Consider the following 26545-nt stretch of genomic DNA (forward strand, 5'->3'; position numbering starts at 1 on the left):
GAATCCAGTATACATGGCACAATTGGCTGAACACAAGTGTTCCAAATAAACAAACAATAGGAGCAGCAAATAAAACACCATTATTTACTTTCTGTACAAAACAACACTTGTCTTGGGGAGGATGTACAGCTGTGAGCAGTGGCAGCATGAGAAACATTTGATCCTCTTCTGTATTCACAAATTAATTCACAGCATATGGCCATGAGTCACATTAATATTAAGTACTTAAAAAAAGGGGGGTTTTAGAGTGCGCCAAAAGAATGACGCCAAGTGATATGCAAACTGATCCACAAGTCTAGACTGTCCGAACTGTCAGAGGGTGGAGAAGTTATATACATATATAAAAAAAGATAAGTCATTTGAAGACAATGGGTTGTGGGGCCCCCGACATGCATGTCCTTTCATTTTGTTTCATCGTTTGCTGCTTCTTCCTGAAGATCTTGCGACAACTGAACATCCTTCCAACCTAAAAACAAACAGGAACAAATTTCAGTCAGTTTTACAGTTTTGTGAGGACTGTCTCGTCTTTATATACAGGCTAGAGTCCGAGATCACCCTTTTTCTTAAATACAGGAAAATATCAGAAGCTGAAAACGAAACAAACATGCAAAGATGGGGGAGTTTAAAGGATTTAAATAAATCTTCAAGACTTTTCCACTCCCCCCTTATGTAGGTTTATGTAAATGCATTCTGTACACAACAAAACATATGATCATTGGGGGATGTGTCATTTCATGCCTGTTTTAATAGAAAGATACTTAAAAGAAATACATAGGTCTAAATAAAGACTGTTCTAGGCAGTATCAAGGAACATTAACTTTTTAGTAAGTAGGGAGTAATGCAAGTTATTTTCCAAAGTAAACTAAAAGTGACAGTTATTTTGTTTGTAATGCATTGCATTTTATAATTTGTTTCTCTTTCTTCTTTTGTATGTAAAACTACACTATTCAAGAGCCAGTATTTATTAAATTCTAAGCCCACATATGAAACTTCATTGAACTTACCGGAAACGATCAGATTTGATAATTTTCTTGTGTTTTATAAATATGTTTAGTCTCCTGTAATGTGAAGTAAATAACCTCCACCCTCTTTTTATAAATCCCCAGCGTAAGTTCCCACAGATGCATGGTAAGAACACTAGCTGCTGCACCACCCAATAATATGGTTCAAAATGTCTATTAGATTAAAACTAAAACTGACACTGTAGTAATAAGTTTGTTACTGGATTGCATGCAGCACTCTATTTTGATTGGCTGTGTGATTGAGCCAAAGACCGCAGGTACTGCCCACCATGTTCGCATCTTGCTTTACTTCAAGTGCTGATGTGATGATCATTGGTTCCATGACTCTGAATTAAGCAGATTAAATTTTTCCCTCCACACATTCAGGATCGAATGTATACGTCTAGCTTTTGTTTAGGTCTTTTCCCTTGCTTACTTGCTACATGTGCTTAAGCTCCTCCTCTGCTGTCACCAGACAGCCGGGACATGCACGTTACACAGACAGCCCCAGGTAAAGTTATTGCAAAAAAAACAGCTACACTTTAAAATTTTTTTTTTTTTTTTTTTTAATTAAACGCAGGTATTTTTACTTCAGTAAAATAAGTACAGTATTGTGTAAGGTTACTCATTACATTAAAGTAATCTGGCTATGTAATGAAAGTTACTTGTAATGCGTTACCCTTAACAATGGATATAGGTAATTAAGTGATTTACTTTAACTTACACTTTTTGGATGTACATAATTAATGTCAATAATTGTATTTCCTTCTGCAGTATATAAAAATCTATAGACAGCCCATTATAATACAAACAAAATTAAGCAATGTCTCTGCCTTTCACATCATACCTCTCACATGTCAAGGTTGCTCCTCATTGCTGGCACTAGGTGTCCTACTCCTGATTTGGCTCCTCAGCTGCTCAATCAGCTCAGGGTTTTGCTGTTGCATTTGCTGAGCAAACTGTTGCCCCCTACAGGATGGAAGGAATATAAAATGGAAGAAAAGATACTTAGGACTAGTCAAAACTGTTAAAACAAAGCAATTTTTTCCATTTAAGCAGTCAGCTTTCTGTGAGGTGTGTGTGTGGGGTAAACACATGCCCAAAATGTACTTGTTTACTGACACATCATTCTCAAAACAAGGGCAAGAATAAATAAATCAGGTTTTCCTGCAGCATTGGTTCTGAATTAATTCCACCAACCAAACAGGTAGAAAGTGACATAGGTGAGCTACAAACAATTATTACATATGATCCCTCAAATGGCATATTTTACACAATTACATAGGAGCATATAGGTTGAGTCATTTCACATTAAGATTTCTCTTTCCAATCCCCATTTCATTTTAAAAAGAGTGATAATCATTTCAACAATTTTGACTTTCCATAACTGAATCATGTACATTTTAAAATTCTGTAATAAACATGGAAATATAAAAAAAGAGAAATAAAAAGGACAGTTTGAAATTGGTATTTTACTGCAATTAAAAGGATGTGGTTATATGTTTTTATAATGGATTCTTAACGAAAAACATTGTTTCAAAACAAATTTCATCTTAGGCTTTAACAACTGTGTCAATATAATCCATTAAAATTAAATCTGTTCTTCTCAAAAACCCAACATGTCCAAGAGCACAAGCTACTTTAAATAAAGACTCACAAGTTACTTTACATTAAACACTAAATTTACATTGTGCATCTGGATCACAAACCGGTATTTTCCAAAGAAAAGAGCTCCCAGTGATCTGAAAAGTTCTTATTTGCTGAAACTCCCAGTTCAATAGGTCAACGTGAAATATTTATAACAACTTCTTGGATTCTCAGAAGCACACAGTAAATGTCTAATCAAAAAGTTGCTTATGTGAAATGGGTAATGATTTAAAGGCATCAGTTACAGGTGGGGTACTGGCTGGTGTTTGGTCTGCTTTCCAATGCCTCCAGGTTTTCCTTTCTTCCTTCCACAAAACTAGGCTGGCTTTTGGCTAAAAGACCTTACAATGCACACACATGCTACTTTGACAGTAACAGAAGAAAAGATGCTAAAAATCGAACACATTTGCTACTTATTAGTTATAATTTCAAAAGCTATACAAAATGTTACAACAAGCAATTTAGATATTTATATCATTTTTGTTACCATTCATTTCATAGTACTCTGCAATATGTTAATTATTTTCAACATAAATTTGGGTAGTTTAACAAAAACTTATGTACAAAAAAAATACATAAGGCCTATTTAACCTACCTCTAGAAATTATTTAGTATGCTTAAACTCTGAACCTGTCCCAATTGTAAAAAAAAACTTGTAATCCCAGGCCACCTTAAATTCCCTCGCACCTCATCAGCGTCTTTTGTTCTGCAAACGTGTCGATCAGCACCAGCAGCAGGCAGCCTGCTATCCCATTCCCCACCGACGCAGCTTTAGTCGTACACAAAGTTCTCCCAGCTCAAGTGTGTTTATTTGGGTGTGAGGTGCCTTGAATTGTATAGGGTAAATGATAAATCATTATTTGGAAAACATACATTTCATGCGTGTTCCGTGTCTACAAACAATCTGTGTAAATGTAGGATGACAGGAAATGAGGCAAGAAATGAACACAATTAAAACAAACTCTTTTCATGTTCTACTAATAATTGGCCAAATGCTGACGTGAAGTGTATAGTCTGAAGAGTAAAGTCCAAATATCAAATAAACACTTTCACAAAAGACAGATATAACAAAACAACAAGTGCGCTGCTTTTCATGAATTTAACCAGAGTAAAAGCAATTGGGATAGGGTACAACAGACACACCCACATATACAGTACATCTGCTTGGCTGGTGTAGAGTTAAGAACTGCTATTTCCGATCCGAGAGGTGGTGGGTTCAATCCCGGGGTTTTCATGCATTAATTGTTTTGAGTAGTGAGCAGCTATTTATTATTACTATTATATAGTAAAGACATACATTTGATTTATTTGAGCCTGTAACAGCCAGTGTAAAATGTATGGCTCTTGTAAACATTAGCGTTTTGTTTCATTATTCAATTTTATTCTCTCAGTCACATTCACGCTCCCCCTGATCCGACACTGTTAGTTTTCAAATAAAGATGTGCTACAACAGAGGTGAACTTGGATGAGGGTTCTACATTGGAGAAAGAGAACAGAAGCCCTACCTGCAAGAAACATCCACTCACACATAAAACAGCTGCACCAGGCATAAAGTCGAAAGATGGCACTGTTTGGATGCAGTAAGAGGTCGAGCATTATCCTGCAAGTGAATCTGCCACATGCACGTCCTTCAATGAAACAGCAGGGCTTACAAAGCTTGCCAAGGTATCGTGCAAAGTACTGTTTGTGATGGTCTTTACATAAAAACATTTATATGTTACTTGTACAAAAGCCAGATCGAAGGTTATTTAGTTATCTTCATACAGCTTAAAGTCACAAGTAGACTGCAGAGTTTCCTGCGTTTGATCAACATGGGCATGCTGACAAAGTACAAGTGCAATGCCACTCCTTATTCAGGAAAGAATCCCAGTCGTCCCACGGGAGAAAGACTTTCCGAGACTAATATCATAAAGCTTATGGAGCAGTTTCTGGACAAAGGCAGAACCGTAACAGTTGCATAAAGTGAGACAGGAACTTCCACCTGCAGCTAAAGTAGCATTTCATATGCACGGTCCTCCTCCAGTGTCAACTGACCACCTCAGTTACATTAGGATTTACACGGTCATGATTGATGTATATCAAACTGAAATTTCCATTTTACTGTGCGAGTAACATTGTTTCCTTAAACACATAACATTAACATATATGAATACTCAACTGTTATTGCATTACAGTTGTTAAATTTGAACAAGGCCATCGTCACACTACAGGATTTCGCTTCTGGTAAGAAATCATGTTAATTTTAATGACTGCAGTTGTAGAATTTTGTTGTATATGAGGATGTCAACTAAGGATCACAGGGGTTATTCAATTATGCAGTTCTCTCATGGCTTTTCATCATGGTGTAAAATCTTGAATTGTACAGCAGAAGTTCCATGAGATCACCTCATTTTTCCTGCCAATTTATCTGGAGCACACAAGAATAAAATGAGCACAAGTAGTAAACAATATCAAAAAGACATTTAGGCTGCCTTGAATGTTTGAGGAGCCTGTCCTCCTTGTACACAGTCCAAAGCATATGCTTTCCTGTCTTCTTTGCAACATTCACTGATTTTTGCCATTTGATGGTTAACCACCAATTAAGTGTTCAACTGGAAGCACAAATTTTTACTATACTCAAAAAGGAACAAAAGATCACCCACACTGTCCGTTGAGATGTTATGAGAAGCAAGTTGTTGGGGCTATTAAATGCTAAAACTGGGTCAATGTGGGTGACAAAACATGCAGTGGTAAGCTTCTGTAAATAAAGGCTACAACTTAGAATAATTATTGGAAAAGTCATGCAGAATGACACCAATGTTAGAGGTTGTGAGCTTATACTCAGCAAAGAACACTACACAAGAATAAACTGAATTTGGTGTGACTTTTTCCCCCCTAACTACCTGAATTTCAGGTAATACCATGATGTACATTTCTGTCCATATTCTCTAATTTGTTGAAAATATAAAGCCATATCAAACTTCGCTCTGAACCAGAATCAAACATATTCCTAAACATTTACATTTTACTGCATATTCCTCCAAGGGTCAGATACTCACGCCTGGATTAGACCGGACAGATCATTAGAACCAGGTCCTGCACTTGCTCCAGCTGCTCCCATAGAACCATAAGCACCAGACATCATGCCTGACATTCTGGAAAACAAGTACACAATGAACAATGAGAGAACATCACTATATGAAATGAGCATGTGCCCGATCAAGGAGTAAATATCACGTGTAGACATTCACTTTACAAAAAAGGCTTGGCAAGTAAAACACACTTTTAAGACTTTAAACATCATACAGCTTTTCGTGAGTGGGTCGCCCAAGTCTCAATTTATTTGATGCTAGCATGTTGTGCTTTAAAAATATTCCACGGCAGGTTGGTTTCGTCCGTTTATAGGAGATGGACGTCTGAAGCAGAGCTCCGCTAGCAGCGGCTTTATTTTCCCACGTATTTCATATTATTTAGAGGTATCCTGTATTTAACCCGACCAAGGAACTTCCACTACAATATACAAGCATGAGTAACAAGAAGAAAAGTCAGAAAGAACCGGAAAAGAAACTTAAAGCTGCAAAGTCCGGACAGACTTCCGGCCTGAGTGCAAGTGTAAGGTATGGCCTCACGGAGACTGACCTGGAACAGGCAGAAGAGTGCGCAGAATTCCTAGGACCCCCGCTCCATTGTATCGTCTCCAGTCGAGAGTGAAAATGGGAGCGAAGGCGCAAGTGATACAGGTCGCGAGGGATCGCCGATTTCTGAGGATCATTCGAGACTAGAAAGGCTCTGCAGGACGTGCTCTCATCTACTCATCGCGAGCCTGTAACAGGAGCTGCATTTTCACTTGCGGAGCACGAAAGCAGAAGCGAACTGTCCGAACTGAAAGAGATGATCGCTACACAGAAAGAGATGATCGCTACACTGGCCACTGCCATGGTTACGGCCATGAATGAGCTTAAGAAAGATAACACAAATGATCTTAAGAAGGTGGCCATTGAGCTCAAGAAGGATAACAAAGATAAGGAAACGCGTCTATTTAAACGTTTCGACATGAACTTTAAAGGCATGTTGGAGAAATTAGTGGAACACATTGAAGAAACTAATTCCAAACTGAAAAGGCTTGATGATCATATTAATGACGTTTCAGATCAGCTGGAAGACGTTAAGCAGGGACTCACGGCTCGAGTGGAAACAGCGGAACAACTGGCATCTAACGCCGATGAAAAAGCCACAGCTGCGAACTCGGAATACAAAAAACTTGGAGACAGACTTGCAGCCCTGGAGGATGGGTGCAGAAGAAATAATATTAGAATTGAGGGTATACCTGAGAAACGAGAAAGCTCAAGCCCAGTGAAATTTGCAGTAGAATTACTGTCTAAAATAATTGGAGATGACTTTAAACTTGACAATGAGATAGCCACGGCTTATCGCACAAAGATACCAAACGCCTTTAAACCTAGGTCTTTTATTGTCCGCTTCGAACGACTAAGATGTAAGCTTGATGTGATGGCACTTCTCAGACACAAGCAAGAGATTATATTCGAAAATAATCTTATTCGTATTTTTCCCGACTTCTCACCATCAACAGCTGCAAAACGCAGATCCTACATCGACATTAAAAGGATGCTACAGGAAGCCGATATCAAATACAGCCTCTTGTATCCTGCCAAACTGAAAGTGGAAGTTCAAGATCGACATTATATTTTCTTCAGCAAAGAAGAAGCTGAAAAAGAATTAAAGAAGCTGTTTCCGACACTTTTTTGAAAGTTAATTAAAATTAAAGAGCCATATTCTATCAAGGCACGGGAAGGACCTATGATCTGATCGCTGGATCCATGTTTAAAGAGACTGGTATTATAATTATACATCCCTTACTTTCTTTTTTTTTTATCTGGACTTTATATGTTATATGTTTATGTTTTAATCAGAGTTATAGAGTTATAGACGTGAGTGTGAAAATGTGGAAGTGATTAAAGTAGGATTCGTTTTATTTATTTATTTTTTATTTTTTTATTTTTTTTTATTTTACTATACCTTAAAGTAGACTGTTTAACTTCATACCCTTGGTTTATTGCTTGTTCTACTATTTATACAATTACCATTATACTATTACAGTAGGAATTACCAGGTTTATCCTAGACTAGTTTTTAAAATCATTCCCAGGGTTGTTTTTTTTTTTTAATCTTAATATCTTAACTTAAAAGCGCTGAAGATTATTTCAAGCTTAAATATTGTTAATGAGAACATTTTCGGCAGATAGTATTAAGGATTTAACTGTAAAAGATATCTCTGTTTTAATTCTGTAACGCCGCTGCAGGGTGGGGTTTGTTTTGTTTCGGACGTGCTCGGCCTCTTCGTATGTCAGAGGACTGGAACATCGCGAAGTGGGATCTAGCCTCATGTGGGGAGGCAAAATGGGGGGGGTGGGGGGAAAAAGGGGGGAGAGAAGGAGAGCAGGTTATATCTAATCTATTCTTATAATCCTTATAATTATAAATATCAATGCAACAACAGGCTAACATGCAACAACTCATGGGGAATCTTGAAACTAAGATTAAAACTGCCATATTACCAATTAAAACTATAAATGACATTAAAAACTCAGAATCAATGTCTCCATGATGGGACAGTTAACTTTGTGAGCTGGAATGTTAAAGGCCTGAATCACGAATTAAAGAGAAAGAAAGTATGCTCTCACCTAACAGGCTTAAACGCTAAAATAGTATTTCTACAGGAGACCCACTTACTAACCAAGGATCAGTTCAGATTACAAAAAGACTGGACTGGCCAAATGTTCCATTCTAGCTTTATAAAGAAAACTAGAGGGGTGGGAATTCTCATACATAGAACAGTTCCATTTGTAGCATCAGAGGTAGTGTCGGACCCTGAAGGGAGATATGTGATGGTCATGGGCAACTTATATAACAGTAAAATGATTTTGATAAATGTTTATGCACCCAATGTTGATGATAAGGAATTCATGCAAAATCTATTTGCATCCATTCCCAATGTGAACACTCATAAAATTATAATGGCTGGGGACTTTAATTGTGTTTTAAATCCACTCTTAGATAGGACTCCTGTGACAGGGGGGACGACATCTAATACTGCAAAGATAATTACACAGTTTTAAATGATCACAACTTATCAGACCCCTGGAGGTTTCTTAACCCAAACTCAAGAACATATTCGTTCTACTCACCAGTGCATTATAGCTACTCAAGAATTGATTATTTTTTTATAGATAATAATTTCCTGCCTACAATTAAATCATGCAAATATGACACAATTGTTATCTCTGACCATGCCCCTCTAGTCTTGGAGCTAAAATCAATAAGCCCCTCATACTCACCTCGCAGATGGCGCCTTAACCCTCTTTTATTGGCAGACGAGAACTGCACAGAATTTATATCCAAACAAATCAGCTTCTTCCTAGAGACAAACACGTCCACAGAGGTTTCTGCAGGAACACTCTGGGAAACTCTAAAGGCCTTCTTAAGAGGCCAGATTATTTCATATCTTTCCCATTGAAATAAATTAGAAACCATGAAAGTGTCAGAGCTAAGAAATGAAATTACTAGAATAGATGAAGAACAAGCCAGGCGTCCAAGTGAAGCTCTTCACAGGAAAAGGCAGGCCCTGCATACAGAACTCAACATCTTAACAACTAAAGAAACTGAACAACTTATTTATAAGTCTAGACAGCATTACTATGAACACGGAGAAAAAGCTAATAAGCTTTTAGCACAACAAATTCATAAACAAGAAGTTCACAATGCAATACCAGTAATCACCAACAAGAATGGAGAAGAAATCATCGACCATAATAAAATAATGCACACATTTAGAGATTACTATAAGTCTTTATATTACACTGAGCCCAAAGAAGACAACACGCAATCTAATGCATTTCTGGATAATTCACAAATACCACAAATAGATGCTTTAAGTGCTGAGGAACTGGATAAACCTCTAACGCTAACAGAATTACTAGACGCTATAAAGTCACTACAAAGCGGGAAATCATCAGGCCCTGATGGTTACCCCGTAGAGTTTTATAAGAAATTCTCCACTCAGCTAGCTCCACTCTTATTGGTAACATTTACAGAAGCTAAAGACCACCAAATACTACCTCAAACATTTCGACAAGCATTAATCACCGTCTTTCCTAAACAAAATAAGGACTTGTTACAATGTGCATCATATAGACCAATTTCACTCCTGAATAATGATGTTAAGATACTCTCAAAAATCCTAGCTAGAAGGATGGAGAAAGTGCTGCCCTCGGTAATATCACAAGATCAAACTGGATTTATTAAAGGCCGACATCTATCTTCAAATCTCCGACGCTTGTTTAATGTTATATATTCACCAGCAAAACCAAACACCCCAGAGAAATTACTATCATTAGACGCAGAAAAGGCATTTGACATGATCGAATGGAATTACCTTTTCACTGCATTGGAGAAATTTGGGTTTGGCCCGAATATTTGTGCTTGGATCAAACTACTGTATACCAGTCCAGAAGCTTCAGTTTGTATTAATAAAATTTGCTCAGACTACTTTAAACTAGAACGTGGTACCAGACAAGGATGTCCCTTGTCGCCACTGTTGTTTGCAATCGCTATTGAACCACTGGCGGTTCACTGCCGAAATTCTTATCAGATAAAGGGGATTGTCAGAGAAGGACTGGAACAGAAAATTTCTCTATATGCAGATGATATGGTCTTATATACATCGGACCCAGAAAACACTGTCCCTGCTGTTTTAACAGCACTAACAGAATTTCAAAAGATATCTGGTCTTAGAATTAATCTGAATAAAAGTATACTCTTTCCAGTGAACTCACAAGCATACAATATTAAATTAGACACCCTACCTTTTACCATAGCAGATCAGTTTAAATACCTAGGGGTAAATATCACAAGTAAACATAAAGCTCTTTATCAACAAAAATTTTGGCGTCTGTATGGGAAAAAATTAAGCAAGACTTGCATAGATGGTCAACCCTTCATCTCACTCTAGCCGGAAGAATTAACATTGTTAAGATGAATATCCTTCCTAAACTTCTCTTTTTATTTCAAAACATTTCAATATATATCAATAAATCGTTTTTTAAACAGTTAGATTCAATAATAACCTCATTCATTTGGAACTCAAAACACCCACGTATCCGAAGAGCGACCCTACAAAGACCTCAGGCAGAAGGTGGCATGGCTTTACCTAATTTTAAAATGCTCAGAGATCTTTATATAGACAACATATTTACATCTTTTGAACAATTACGTTCAAAATTTAACCTCCCAGCTACACATTTCTTTTACTATCTTCAAATTAGAAATTTTGTTAAACAGAAATTGCCCGATTTCCCCCACCTTGCACCCTCCACAATGCTGGAAAAAATACTGCTCAGTTCCGAGGAAACAAACACTATTTCCGCAATATATAAAATCTTATTAGAGTCCCTACCTTTCAAAGATCCAAGAGGACATTTCGAAGAAGATCTCTTAATCAATATATCAGAAAAGGAGTGGAAGGTAGCAAAGCAGAGCATTCACTCGAGTTCTATATGCGCAAAGCATAGAATTATTCAACTAAAAATTATTATATCGAGCTCATCTGTCTCGCTTAAAACTGTCCAAAATGTTTCCAGGCCAGGATCCAACCTGCGAGCGCTGCAACCAAGCTCCTGCCTCACTGGGTCACATGTTCTGGGCCTGCACCAAACTAACATCATTTTGGACAAAAATTTTTAAGTGCCTCTCAGACAGCCTTAGTATCACAATCCCTCCTAACCCACTAACAGCTGTGTTTGGTGTCCTTCCAGATGGACTGGAATTGGAGAAGGACAAGCAAACGGTGATTGCATTCACTACACTCTTGGCATGCAGACTTATTTTGTTAAATTGGAAGAATCCTAATTCTCCTCTTATAAGTCAGTGGGAAAACCGATGTTTTATATTATTTGAAATTGGAAAAAATCAAATTTTCAGTTAGAGGATCTGTACAGAATTTTTTCAAAACTTGGCAGGATTTAATCAATATTATTTTAGAATAAGAGAATTAACTATTATTGCATTTAACTCCCTTCTCCATCTCTTATTTATATAGATATTTACTTCTCCCCTTCTTTTGTCTAATGTTGCCTTATTAAAAAGCTTAAAGAAATTTTCCTTTAGCTAAGCTCTCCTTCTCAGGGGTGGGGTTTGATTTGTTTTCAAATTTGTTGGGTTATAAATTGATCTGTTTGTATGGAATGATTACAATGAAAATTAATAAAATAAAAATATTAATAAAAAAAAAAAATATTCCATGGCAATACAATTTCTTCCTATAGCCAAGTGACAAAACAAAGCCTTAAGTAAATAAGGGATACAAATTATAAAGAAAGCAGGTACTTCTATACAGGTGTGGTCATTAAGTCTTAAAGAAATTTATGCAAATACTGGGCAGACCCTATTGCCTAGGGCTGATTTTTACAGCATGTTTGGCAGGAGTAATGTAAACTGCTCAGTTTGTTGATGTTTCACAAAGAATTGCAACTGAAGTGGTATTGGTCTGGAAGTTGAAGGAAAGGCATCTGCTTAGGGTGACTGGAGGCAAGTGCCAACCTTTTGCTAAGTCTGTATTGATTTTGAAGCAATGAAGAAAAAGAAGAAAAAAAAAAAAAAAAAAAAAAAAGTCAAGCAGCTCTTTATCAGTTAATTGCAAATGTTAATCCATGGCAAGAAACAGGGATTAAAAAAAAAAAAAAAAAAACCACACCAAAAAAAAGTCTGCCAAGAACTTCACAGGCTCATTGTGACTTAGCTATGGTCCATCACCTTTATCAAAAACACCAAATTCTGCAATTTATAAGGTGTCTCGTTCCTCCACAAAATTTGCACTGATAGAATGTATGCTTTAATATGGTGTTTGGGCACCACAAATCAACAGTAAAATAACTGACCTTAGGTTTTACTCAATTTTGCCACTTACTTGTATGAGAACACCACTAAAACTGACTGCAAAAATAAGCAATGCAAGTATGTGCATAATCTAAGACATCAAATATCTCAATGGTTTCATATTTTAACCTTGTACTTACTAGCCAGATGCAGAAATAAAAAGCCATTCCTTTACTACCTCTTAAAATGGAACACTGAAGTTCTAATTAGCAGAAATGCCTGAATTCAGCAACTGTAGAATGTGTTAGTAGTGAAATGATGTAAACAGCAAATCATACAACCCATCAAGTGGTAACAGTCTTCAAAAGTGAGGGAGGGAAAAAAAATTGTATGCAAACACTAAGAATGAAAATGCTCTCTAACAAGTCCAAGCTGTTTTGTAAATTGTAAATGTAAAGTGCTATATGTACTGTGAGGCACGTTCATGCTTCAGTTTCATTTGTTCTATAACTTGCTGGTATACAGGTGCACCTGGAAATGTTCTTGCTCTGGAACTGGGCAGTAATGTTACCTTTCCACATACCAACGAACCCAAGAAATCAATTAAAACAAAAATGATAGTTAAACTTCTTAAATGGCCTAAACACCGGAGTTATGGTGAGGAACTTATCAAGAATAAGGTGATGTTAGAAGTGGTACCCTCAAGGAAAAGTGTTAGTGCTGCTTTTTTTTTTTTTTTTTTTAAATACATACAAGACTTGCAGAAGTACCATGCGCCAGCCAAGGTGGAATAATATGCATTTATGGTCATTAAAGAAATTCCCCAGTGGGGTGATTATGTCCCCACAACAAATATTCATTGACTAAAACATGGGGAAAGCTTTGTACACCTGTGCCAAAAATGACTCCTTGGGGCACTTCTGTAATAGTGTGCAGGTGCCATCACTATGTTCCCCAAGGGAATTTTTTTCAGAAAGAAACTTAACCTATGGTCTTCCCCTGTACAAATGAGGAATCCAAACAAAAGGTGTAGGAGGTAGGTTCAGCAGTGTGGACAAATACACCAAACTGGATGGAATAGTAGATAACCTATAAAAGATGAAAGAATTTAATAGGGACCTTGGCAGGCTACAGGCTTGGATAGATTTGAAGCAGATAAATTTACTGTAAGTAAATGTAAGGTATTACATTAATGTAGTGTGTGTATATATATATATATATATATATATATATATATATATATATATATAAAAAAGATTAATACACAATGCAAGGTTAGAAAGTTTAAAGTAATAATTATGAGAAGGACTAATCATAGTGGACTCATCAATAGCCACATCCATACAGTGTACGGAAACCATATATATATGTGCAGTGGTGGTCAATTTACTGCAAAACATACATAGAAGCACTGCAGAAATTCAACAGAGCAGAAACTAATCTGATTATAAAACTGAAATGGTACGTGTTAAAGATTGAAGGAGTTGAATTTTTTCAGTTTAAGCAAAACATTAAAAAGACAACATCAATATATTTTTTAACATTAACAAAGAAATTCAAGAACACAGGGTGACAGAAAGAAACTTGTTAATGGAAGATTGCAAACAAAAGTTGAAATGTTTTCACTAGGATTAAAATTATGAGTAGAATTCAAGCTAAAGGTAATCTTACAATATATGATCATGAGGAATTTATACAACCAACATTTCTTCATTGTAGGATTTTCTGAAAAAGTGAGCATTACTTTTCCACTTGAGTTACTGATTGCAAAACAAACAAAAATATGATTTGCAACTTCTTGAATCCAGACTTGTAGAAGTCTATGCACCTTTTGATCTAAAAGTATTAAATAACATCTGTATTTTTGACAATTATAGTTTGTGCATATTTTAAAAATTCCATCAAACAAACAGTGAACCTAGTATCATTTACATGGCCCTCTAATCAGTTCTGTAAGTACATTTCACTTCCACACAAATACTTACAGCTGCTGAACTTGTGGGTTGTTCATTAGGTTGGATGCCTAGAAAGAGGGGAAAAAAAAAAAAAAAAAGACAGGACAAGACAGTTTATTAAGAGGACATCTTCACACGTTAATGCTCAACTATTTTGAAACTGGGGACTCCAATGATTGGAAAAGGCTACACATCTATTTTTTTTTTTTTTTTTTTTAAATATAAACACACTACAGGATATTAAGTAGTCCAATTTTTTGAGAGGCAACATAACCCATAAATATGTCAAAAACAGCACATGAACTCACAAAATATATAAATCATATACATTTATTCTGTTGTAAACAAATAGAGTGAACATCCAGCAGTGGGTGTAGCTCCAAGACCTGAGCTTAGTACCTTTTACTTAATTTGAGAAGCTCCACTGCTAAAGGAAAAAATACAATCTTTATGACAATATTCAGAACATGGTAAAATGCACATATGACATCAAGAATTTAAATTATGATCAGGTACAACACACTCTGCAATGTAGCTGTGTAATCAAAGCAATGGTTACTCAATATCTGCTCCATTTACCAAGATTGCAGCAACAGTACTTTACACTTCTAAGATACTGGACTTCAAAAACCAAGGCTTCTGTCCCCACTAGGGAATCTGAGCAAGTCAATTTTTTTTTTTTTTTTTTGGTGTACAGGCAAGGTTAACAGTTGTACTGTAAGTACCTGTAAAGCACTTTAGGTGCTTTATTATTTAAGTGAAGTTATCTTGTCTTTCTTAATAAAAAGAAGAGCAAATAGTCAAATTTTAAAAATGTGCAGTTTTCAGGCTCTTCGAAATGGGGGTTGGTTGAGGTTATCACCTGCTATTCATGCATTCTTTTTTGAAGGTCCCTAGATGTGCCCAATAAAACAACTTCTGAATTACACAAAAAAAAGTTGACTGTACATTAAGACTTTCAAGCAAATTCAGAAAATAGTTAACATCAGAGGAAGTAAAAAAAAAAAAGTTTAAAATATTGAGATGAACTTTAATTTCATATTGTCTAGAACAATGCTATACATTTGGGTTGGTAGATTTGTTTAACCCCTTAACCGCCCTCTGCCGGATATATCCGGCACCGTTGTTTTATTGCTAACGCCATACTGCCGGAATTATCCGGCACATTTGCCTGTGGTTATATGAATGCCTGGCAAGTAGTATAACTGACGGTTTGGCGTGGGTATTATTACTACGTTGTATTTCGACAAGTCTGTGGTTGTTTTGGCCGGTCATGTGACGTGATTCGCATGTAACAGCTGTGAATATGGCGAAACGTAAACTGACTTCAAGTGAGGCTTTGCAGGCGATTTTGGACAGTTCTGATCATGATTGTAGCAGTTCTGAAGAAGATTTTAGCGACAGTGATGAGCAGCAACGTGCGCTGCATGATACTGTGAATGAAGACGCATCGGATGACGGCGCTGAGTGGGTGTATCCCCAGCATCTCAGCTGGGCTGCTGCCCGTGGTGAACTACCTTTTCTGCATTCGTTTGAGGGAACGTGTGGCTTTATTGTTGATGTAAACAATTACACTGCTGAGCAGTTTTATGAGCTGTTTGTGTCACCTGATTTGATCAGACATTTTGTTCATCAGACAAATCTGTATGCAGCACAGTTTATTGAGAAAAATCCCAATTTACCTCCACATTCCCGTGTTCGTGCTTGGTTTGACACTGATGAAAACGAAATGAAAAAATTAATTGGGATTTTGATGTTGATGGGAATAATCAGAAAACCAGATATTGAGATGTACTGGTCTACAGATCCTATGTATGCAACACCTATTTTTGCAGCTGTCATGACACGTAACCGATTCTCTTTGCTGCTGAAATTCTTTCATTTGAATGACAACAGAAACGAGCCAGATAAGAAAGATCCAAACCGCGACCACTTGTTCAAGCTACGTCCTTTGATTGATCATTTATTTGACGCATTTCAGTTGCCCTACATGCCAGGACCGTCAGTTGCAGTTGATGAAAGTTTATTGTCGTGGAAGGGCCGCTTACAGTTTCGACAGTATCTACCATTGAAAAGGGCACGGTTTGGTATCAAGATGTTTTGCTTAGCTGAGAATTCAGGTTACATTTATAGATTTCGTGTATACACTGGCAACTTGCACAACATTTAGTGGTCAATACTGCTTGAATAAATGTAAAAAATGTAAAAAAAATGTAAAAAAGTAAAAAAACGAAAATTGTTCAGATTTCGCCTGGCGTGGGGAATATTTAGGGAGTTGGCGGTTAAAGGGTTAAACTGCTAACTGACTAAAACCAAGTAAAAATTTGATCAGGTGCAGCTTACAAGCGAAATTAATTTGTTAAGTCATATCACATTTACTCTTACTTAATTCTGGTCATACTTATCACCCCTGCCTTCAACTCTGTCATGCAAGGAAATCCAGCAGACCTAGTATCTGGTTTGAGGAGGAGAACAATATATATCTTGTTGCTTTTCAAGAGAGAACTACTTAATGGATTTAGACTGGGGGGGCCTCCTTACTCACATGCCAGCCTCAGGGCGTATGTTGCATCCGCTTAGCTAGCAAACAAGAGAACTACTCAGATTTAGATCTGGATTTTTTTCTAGAATTTGCTTGAATATTATGGTTGATTTTGTGATTTCTCTCATCTCTCTAAGAATCATAGTTCGCTTGCAATAACTATTTAGCTGCATGAATCTGAGACAGACACAGCAGGCCGAGTGGGGGGCATCCTCACTCACATGCCAGCCTTGAGGCATATGTTGCATCTGCTTAGCTAGCAAACGAGAGAACTACTTAACATTTACATCTGGATTTTTTTCTAGAATTTTCTTGAACATTATGGTTGATTTTGCGACTTCTCTCATCTCACTAAGAATCATAGTTCGCTTGCAGGAGCGATATATTCGTGCTAATCTGAGACAGAGGCTGCGTGCCAAGAGGAGGGGGAAGCATGACGTAGTGCTGGGAGGTATACCAGTTCATACCGAAAACCGTTTATTTTTGTTATGATATGGATTTTTCTTATACCGCAATACCGGTTTAAATAGCCTAAACAACGTTCAGAACGTGGCGCAGCAGGAAACTGTTGTTTGGTGTGCACATTAAAATGTTTTTTTGTACAATGTACAATTCTAATGACAGTGGAATAGGTTATTCTTAACCACATTTTCCACTGCAATTACTGCAGTAGACTAGCTAACATCCACTCATGCATGGGGATAAAAACACCGTTTAATACTGTGAAACTGGTATAATTTTGAAAAATACCGTAATAAAGAATTTTGGTCATACCGCCCAGCCCTAACGTGATGTCTGGTGTAGGGAGCCAGGCAGGGCCCTCTTCGTTGTACCGTTTCACTTCTAAGCAGGTAGAGCTGTGGGGCACAGCTAGTAATCCATAAAAATGAAAAAAGCCTACTACATGGCAAACGTAGCACAGGATGCTTACCATATTCATGAAGCTTGGGTTGCTGAGCAATCCAGCCAGATCCACTCCTCCCATACCAGGTACCTGATTCCAAGAAAATTATACAAATTGGAGCACAACACAAAAATATCTATTTTTATAATATTCACCGAAACTGTCAACAGCACCTTGGCAAAAGCCTTGTAACCTAGTGTAATAGACAAATATTAGGTAGTCTACATACTAAACTCAGTAACACCAAAATACTACATAACAGCATGCAACAAGCAGCTGCATTATACATAGTAAGACCTTAAAGGCTTAGTATCAGTATTATGGTTGCTGTTCCCCATGCATGGAGCGTTTTATGAGTTTGTGATTTATTGGTAAAATTACTTGTGAAAACGAGAGCTTTAGTTAGTCTTAAGTATTAATATAGGACTCACAAGCCTCATATTGAAGAATGCGATTTTGAGAAACATCACTCACTTAAGCCACCAAAGTGAAATTATTTTTTAACGTGGCTCATTGTACAGACATCAATATTCACTTTATGTTCTGCAAGTGTTAAAAACCAAAGCAGGCCTTTGTAAATGTCATGTTATACAACAGTATAAGTAGCACCTAAAACATTAGCCTAAATGTATATAAAGCATGAGATACTTGAATGTGACCACTTACAGGACTGGGCAGCTCCTTTATTTTCTGCTCCGCAATCTTTAGATTGGATTTATATGACTCATTCTCAGGATCAAGCTCCAGTGCCTTTTTGTAGTATGTCACTGCCTCACTGTGCTTATTCAGACTTGAAAGAGCCAGACTAAAATGAGAAAACATGTATGTGGCTTCAGAAGAAAAATATCATGCATCAACTGCAGGAGAAATCTCTACTTCACCCCACAAGAAATAGCATAAGACTCCAATTACACTAAATGCTATTTAAACAAGACATTCATCTAAAAGAGAAAGAAACATTTAAGGGAATAAGGATAAAAAGGATATACATATACAGAGTACTCACCCCATGCGTCCATAGGCTTTGCTGTAGTTTGGATCAATTGAGATTGCTTGTTCACAGTCTTGGACAGCACCTGCATAGTTGCCCAATTTACTTAGTGCAGCAGCTCTAACAAAACAACAACAAAAAAGTAGACACTTTTTTCTCCCTCCAGAAAACAAGAAAAAAAAAAAAAAAGCAATGCATAAGTTGGGGATATACTATAGGTTTGAAACACTTGTCAGTTTATAACATCACTGATAAGATTATTAGACACCAGTAACGGCGTACTGCACAATAACGTGCAGTGAATACACTTGACTATACTTTGACCGGTACGCGTCCGCTGCATAGCCGCTCTACTGCCCGCTGGAGAGAGTTGATTCTACAATAAAGATAAAAATAAGAGTAATAATCCCAAAACTCTTCTCTTTTAAAAAAGCTGTAGTGAAGAGTTTCAGCGTAGTATGTGTCCCAAATTTAAGGCAACAGGTTAATTTGATTTTTGACCTTCCTGGGTTGATCTTTGACCTTGGAGGTCAATCACCACTCCGTAAGCAGACAGTAGCCGTCAAGTAGTATATGTGTACCAAATTTCACATCAGTAGGTCAAATGGTTTGCGAACTACAGGTGACTTAAAACCCTGGACAGAACAACGGACAGCCACGGTACTGTATTATATAAGAAGGTTAAAGAAACCTGTACTTCTTCCACAGAAGTCACAGGGTACTCCCTCCACTGCTACCTTTCCCCAAAACACTGGTTTCAGATGTATGGCTGGCCATCTGCCACAGCTGGAATTATTACAATACATAGGACACATGAGCTGGCAGAGAATGAGGGCTTTGTCCTAATCATACTGGCAAAGCTTAACTTTGTGAACTCAGCACTGCATTTGTGCTTTTCAGTAAAGCATTCTTTTGTGCAACTATGTTGTGCAATCCAAAAGCAAGTGTACATTCCCTGAATGTGGCAGATGGGGACATGAAAAGTAACACCATTATTTTTTCCCCCCTTACCTATTGCAGTAATATACAGCATTGTTTGGGTTTAACTCTAGTGCTCTGGAATAGAAGTCCACTGCTCCCGAAAAATTTTCAGCCTTCATTTGTTCATTGCCTAAAGAGAAACCAAAGCAATAGTCATGAATTTGTAGCTGCTGGATGGAATGTAGAAATATGCAAAATGAATGTGTGAGCATTCTACATGTTTATTTATACTATTTGGCACTTGCCTTCTGTTTTGAGACGTTCGGCTTCAGTGATATCCTCCTCTTTTGGTGGTTCTGGTGTATGAACAGTAACCTGAGGTGCATCCTAAACATAATAAAAAGATGACCACAATGCATATTAGCATTTATTCACAAAAAAAAAACAAAAAAAAAACAAAACACATAGTTGTCATGTCAAAAAAACATGGCCTATACAATCAAAAACTGGCTTTACGAAGTAAAGATATTTTTAAAGTGGTTAAATGAACTGGAGTCAGTCATGAAAAATATGTCTGTCTTTAATGAGTTAAAATTATATTCACCACTATAAACGGGTACAAATTCACTGTTCTCACAATCCCACAAAGGTTCACAGAGCTTATGCTTTAGACACACCCAACAGGAATTTCCAAAAATCACCACACACAAAATAAATAATGTAAAACTGCTTAGGTGCTACTTATAAAACCATGATGATTTTTTTTTTTTTTTAATTTCTGTGGTTCCTTTTTAGCTACAATTTTCAGTCTATTCCTCAGTAAATTAACATCATGGTGGCAGAGGGTATAAAAGATGGCTCAAAACATATTTTAAAAGCGGCAATGAGTTTTCTTTGTTAAACTGTACACCTCATTACTAGTTGTTGTTTGCACATTATTGATCACTAGTACATCAATTGAAAATCCTAAAGAATCAACAATTTGTTTAAAAATGCACTATATAGCTATTCTGTCCAAGTTCTGTTAAATTATGTTAATTAAAATACAAAGAAAAAAAAAAAACAAATCCATGAATACCTGCACCTTGCCACAGGTGTTACCAAGGGAAACATGCACAAAAAGATACAACACATTTGTCAGTTTTACATTAACCAATTATGTACAGTTTAAGATTAGAACAGATCAAAGTGTAATAAGTACTGGTGAGCAGTGTATAATGGGTTGCTACTGCCAACATTTCTAAATTACTGATTAATGCATCTCCATTTAATATGCTTATTAAACATACTGCATTATCATTGAAGAAAGCAGCTTCCTCCCTCTAACCAATTACTTTTCACATCTACTGGCTTTAGGTAACGGTTAGGTTTCCTAACTGGTTCTTCAAGTTTATTTATTGTAATAAAAAGACATAAATGTGGTGCAACACCCTCTTACCGTTAGTGTAGCAGCTGCAAAAATTTCTGGAAGTGTCTGTGTAACTGCAAGAGTTTTGTCTTCAAGAGAAACTCCAAAAGCGGTTTCCAAACACTGAATTGCAACTAATGTGAAAATTAAACAAAGTCAAACAATACTGAAGAGCATGAATTATAATACAAGACTCAACTGGTATGAGACTGAAGGTAAATTTTCAAAATAAGTAGCTTTACTTGCCCAAACCAAACACTGTTTAACCCCTTCACCGCCCTCTGCCGGATATATCCGGCACCGCTGTTTTAATGCTAACGCCATACTGCCGGAATTATCCGGCACATTTGCCTGTGGTTATATGAATGCCTGGCAAGTAGTATAACTGCCGGTTTGGCGTGGGTATTATTACTACGTTGTATTTCGACAAGTCTGTGGTTGTTTTGGCCGGTCATGTGACGTGATTCGCATGTAACAGCTGTGAATATGGCGAAACGTAAACTGACTTCAAGTGAGGCTTTGCAGGCGATTTTGGACAGTTCTGATCATGATTGTAGCAGTTCTGAAGAAGATTTTAGTGACAGTGATGAGCAGCAACGTGCGCTGCATGATATTGTGAATGAAGACGCATCGGATGACGGCGCTGAGTGGGTGTATCCCCAGCATCTCAGCTGGGCTGCTGCCCGTGGTGAACTACCTTTTCTGCATTCGTTTGAGGGAACGTGTGGCTTTATTGTTGATGTAAACAATTACACTGCTGAGCAGTTTTATGAGCTGTTTGTGTCACCTGATTTGATCAGACATTTTGTTCATCAGACAAATCTGTATGCAGCACAGTTTATTGAGAAAAATCCCAATTTACCTCCACATTCCCGTGTTCGTGCTTGGTTTGACACTGATGAAAACGAAATGAAAAAATTCATTGGGATTTTGATGTTGATGGGAATAATCAGAAAACCAGATATTGAGATGTACTGGTCTACAGATCCTATGTATGCAACACCTATTTTTGCAGCTGTCATGACACGTAACCGATTCTCTTTGCTGCTGAAATTCTTTCATTTGAATGACAACAGAAACGAGCCAGATAAGAAAGATCCAAACCGCGACCACTTGTTCAAGCTACGTCCTTTGATTGATCATTTATTTGAAGCATTTCAGTTGCCCTACATGCCAGGACCGTCAGTTGCAGTTGATGAAAGTTTATTGTCGTGGAAGGGCCGCTTACAGTTTCGACAGTATCTACCATTGAAAAGGGCACGGTTTGGTATCAAGATGTTTTGCTTAGCTGAGAATTCAGGTTACATTTATAGATTTCGTGTATACACTGGCAACTTGCACAACATTTAGTGGTCAATACTGCTTGAATAAATGTAAAAAATGTAAAAAAAATGTAAAAAAGTAAAAAAACAAAAATTGTTCAGATTTCGCCTGGCTTGGGGAATATTTAGGGAGTTGGCGGTTAAAGGGTTAATCAAAACACCAGAACTATGTTCAACCCAGGATTAAACTAATCATCCATATTGTCAACCTTTTAAGGTCAGTCAGGAATGCCTTTTAAGGAACTCACATACCCTCTAAGCTCTCCTGTGCATCTGATGACAGGTCCCCTGATGTGAGTTGGTCCCGGAGGAATGAGATGATAGAGTAGGCAAGACGCTGGTTGTTGGCCATTGTGTTGTGCAGGGACAAAGGCGATCTCCGTGGAGGAGCCTACAAAAAAAAAAAAAAAAAAAAAAAAAAAAAAAGGCTGCATAACTGAGCTAAAGGGAAAGACTGTAGAAATTAAGATGTGTGTGTGTGCCTCTGTAACTTATCATAAGCAAACCTGGCTACATACTCCAATATGTCTGGTCAAAAGCACTGCAATTACCACAATGATAACTTAGGCAGAGTTTCACTCAAGGGCACCATACTGCCACAGACAAGATGGTACAATATACAAAAGCACACTGTACTTATTATTAGGCAATAAGAACATGCTACACAGTCTATGAAACATAGCCAAGCTAGAAAAATAGATACAGGACAACCTTCAGAAATAAGTGAATATACAAATGTTTTAAAAGGATTTTGCGCCCATTTGTACAGTAACTTTAGACTGTTTACTTACAAACAAAAACTATACAGTATACGGATGTTAAAACTTCCCCCACCCCCGCTCATCAACCAAGATCAAATCATAGAGCTAAATAGGGTGAACCCAAGCCAGAATAATGGCAACCCAAACAATCTTTCACTACACGTGGATCAGGTGTTATACAAGGCATCACAAATGTTTTAATTTCCATATTAATGCAGACTGATTAAAGAAAACACTTGAAACGATTAAAGTTAATCAAACAATTATTACAGTCAGCTAACCAAGACCTTTTAAAAATACAGCAATAATAGTGAGTTGTTATCTTCACAGATAAAACATACTTAGAGCCCTGTGGAGTGTACCGCCTTTCTTTTACAAACAGTCTACCAACTTCTGTGAAAATTCAGCACACAAATTATCCCATCACCACAAACTAGTATCTGGACTAAAAAAGTTACAGACAGGACAGGGGTGTTAGTATTGTGTGATGCCAGCATATGTGCCATAAAAGTGAGCTGGAAAAGTTATTATAGTTATACAGTCATACTAAATATCCAGTCACTATTCTCCAAAAAACACCTTTTTACTATAGTTGCCACCAAAGTGAATGCAAAGGACTCACAGAAATTTTAACAGAATAGTCAAGCTATTATCCAATAGCTAGTCTCCAAAATTACATTGCTATAGTTAAAATCATGCCACCAAAATAACTACAAATAACTTAGTGTTAACAAATAAGAGTATGTTCGAGTATTGCATGAAAAGGGCATCTGCATGTTTAGTCTGATATATTCCAAACTTTAGGAGTAGTGTGGAAGAGGGAATGCCACCATTTAATGCAGGGTTTTGACTAACAAACGGCCTAGATGCAATGCCACTACCAGAAAGATGCAAAAATGCTGGGGATTTGGACCAACATAGGCTTACCTAGTGATCAACCAAAACAGGAGTAGTTCTGCACTTCTTTCCAAAAAAATCTAGAAAAAGATAGAAAATGACCCAGCATGCAATGCTTACTTAATGTACACAGTCTACAGTGGACTGAAGATGTGCCAATAGAAAAACTGAAAGTGCATGGGTTAAGAAAAAAATGCACATTGGCATAACTGGAAATTGTAAACCAGCCTGATATAAGCTATAGGTAGGTGTGTGTATGGGTTCCTCTTACTATGAACTGCTGTCCCTCTAATGTTGCCCAGACAGGGTCTGACCCCTATGCCCATGACTTCTACACAGCCATTACAAACAATACACAAATGGAAGGATATGACTCAAACTTGCCACATCTTTGATGGGTGCCCATGTTACAGTCTGCATTGTCTTACAATGATTTGCAGATAAGCTCATGGTCTGAATCTAAAGTATTATATTAGCAAACTCTACAGTACTGGTTCAATAAAACCAATAGTGCCCAACATCTTTAACATAAGACTTCATTTTTCTCTGGACACCTCTTTACAATTTTGCACTAATTACTTGGCTTTCTCAATTTATGGTCCAAGTCAAGCTTTGGTCAATCTTTGCCAGTTAATAATGGTGAGAAAAAGAACATTGCTCTAACTTGAATTCAATTTGCAAAGACTTTTCCAGGAAGCAAAATGAAACTGCTGAAACTAACACCTCATTTACCACGTTAACAGGGAAACTCTTAAGCTTTCCTGAATATATTTGCACCCTACCCACATTGAACGTCTTAATAAAATCCAGCTACTCGACTAAAAATCGGGACTCGGTCCACTTGAAATACTGACTTAACAACTTATTAGCAATATATAGAACTAAAGAGACTCCCTCAACCTGGGCTCTCAGCTCTTCTTAAATTGGCACCTACAAGACCATACAAGTCAATTCATATCTACAGTAGTTTTAAGGTGTTTAATACTAAAGTCTTTTTGAGAAAATCATAAAACGTATTATTTTGTCCTAATATACAAACTGTGTTCACTATAAAAGTTACTACTTTAACTGACTATACTTTAACTCACTATACTCTGCAACAGTTCCTAATTAGACAAGGATTTAAAGCAAATCATTGCCAAAAAGTGTTTTATAACTGTGACATCTGGTTACTCCTTTTATTCGGACTCTCCCAAAAACATGGATTTCACACCTATGAGGAAACATGTGAACAGATACCAACATTTTTCCCCAATAACAGTCTGGTCATTTTTGGGCCACAATTAGCTTGCTGACATTTATATCAAACCATAAGCCTACACGAATTCCGCTTTCTTTCGTAGGTCTGGAGTCTTATACCCACTACGTCGTTGTAATTCACACACCCCGTCATTTAACACCTTCCCATAGTCTGTCTCAATGTCTTCATTCCTGTTTTCGGCTCCAGGCCTCGCTTTCATCTCATTACACTGTACAACCCTAACATTTCGATTACCTCCTCACTTTTATCTCTGTGACCTCGAGTTCTGCCACTCTTTCTGTGTCCTCAAGCTTTACTATTGTTCCCGTTGTCTACCTTCCCCTTTGCTCTTTCTCGCTCACAATACATTATTCCGTGGTTGGAGGGTCCCGGTAGGCATGCAGGCCAGCCTGCGATCCACAGAAGCTTCCAGCGCAGGACGAGTCTCTTTTGCCCTCCCAGTTTAAAATCAAATAAAGTATATAACGATACCACTCATGTTCAAGTTCTAAACTGCCAAATGAAACATACTTAAGACATTCTTCCAAACGCGTTTTCTAAAAGTTGAACTCACCTCGGTCTCCAGCTGCAGACGCACGAGCGCTTACGATATGGCAAAATGCGCCTGCGCCAAGATACGTCACTTAGGGCCACAGGGCTATTAATAAATATCAAGACTGTGTTATCTTTACTTAAGGCTTGCCTTCTTTCTTTCGATCTGAATTTAGTTACCTGTGTTACTTCTGGTAGTGTACCTTTTTTGTCTATGAAAGTGGAATTATTCCAAATGAATGACGTCGTTCTCCAATCACTGGCCATGGCTTTATCCCGCCTCTATTAAATATGGTTGACATTTCTTTTGTCCAATTAGATAAAGGGAAATTGCCACTGTAATGCCGCGCATCATATGTAGGAGTAAACTAAAGCTGGGCAGCCAAATGCTCATGGAACAAAACACCCCTGGCGATCTTGCATAAAATACTAGAAAAAAATTCAGAATCTCTTGCAATGCGCACCTGACCGTTTATTGGGTCTGACTGAACTAAACAAACCAACATTATCCCGTTCGGACTGTTTTTACAAGAAC

General features: G+C 37.3%; 1 protein-coding gene across 3 annotated transcripts; it reads right to left on the reverse strand.

Annotated features, from left to right (window-relative positions):
* Positions 1-70: 70 nt before the first annotated feature.
* Positions 71-26288, reverse strand: sgta (small glutamine rich tetratricopeptide repeat co-chaperone alpha). 3 transcript variants are annotated; one of them, XM_028816215.1, is made up of 12 exons: positions 26214-26288; positions 22813-22951; positions 21269-21372; positions 20136-20217; positions 19921-20020; positions 18925-19029; positions 18585-18723; positions 17946-18008; positions 14503-14540; positions 5687-5782; positions 1849-1970; positions 71-466 (listed from the first exon to the last, which is right to left on the reverse strand). In XM_028816215.1, exons 2-11 carry the CDS (start codon positions 22910-22912, stop codon positions 1859-1861), a joined length of 939 nt encoding a protein of 312 aa, XP_028672048.1. In that variant the 5' UTR covers positions 22913-22951; positions 26214-26288; the 3' UTR covers positions 71-466; positions 1849-1858. The 3 variants fall into 3 exon arrangements, with proteins under 3 accessions (XP_028672048.1, XP_028672046.1, XP_028672047.1); XM_028816213.2 differs by lacking the exon at positions 26214-26288 and adding an exon at positions 26191-26211; XM_028816214.2 differs by lacking the exon at positions 26214-26288 and adding an exon at positions 26033-26184.
* Between the last annotated feature and the right edge of the window lie 257 nt (positions 26289-26545).

This window comes from Erpetoichthys calabaricus, chromosome 12, assembly GCF_900747795.2.
Source record: "Erpetoichthys calabaricus chromosome 12, fErpCal1.3, whole genome shotgun sequence".
Lineage (NCBI taxonomy): Eukaryota > Metazoa > Chordata > Cladistia > Polypteriformes > Polypteridae > Erpetoichthys > Erpetoichthys calabaricus.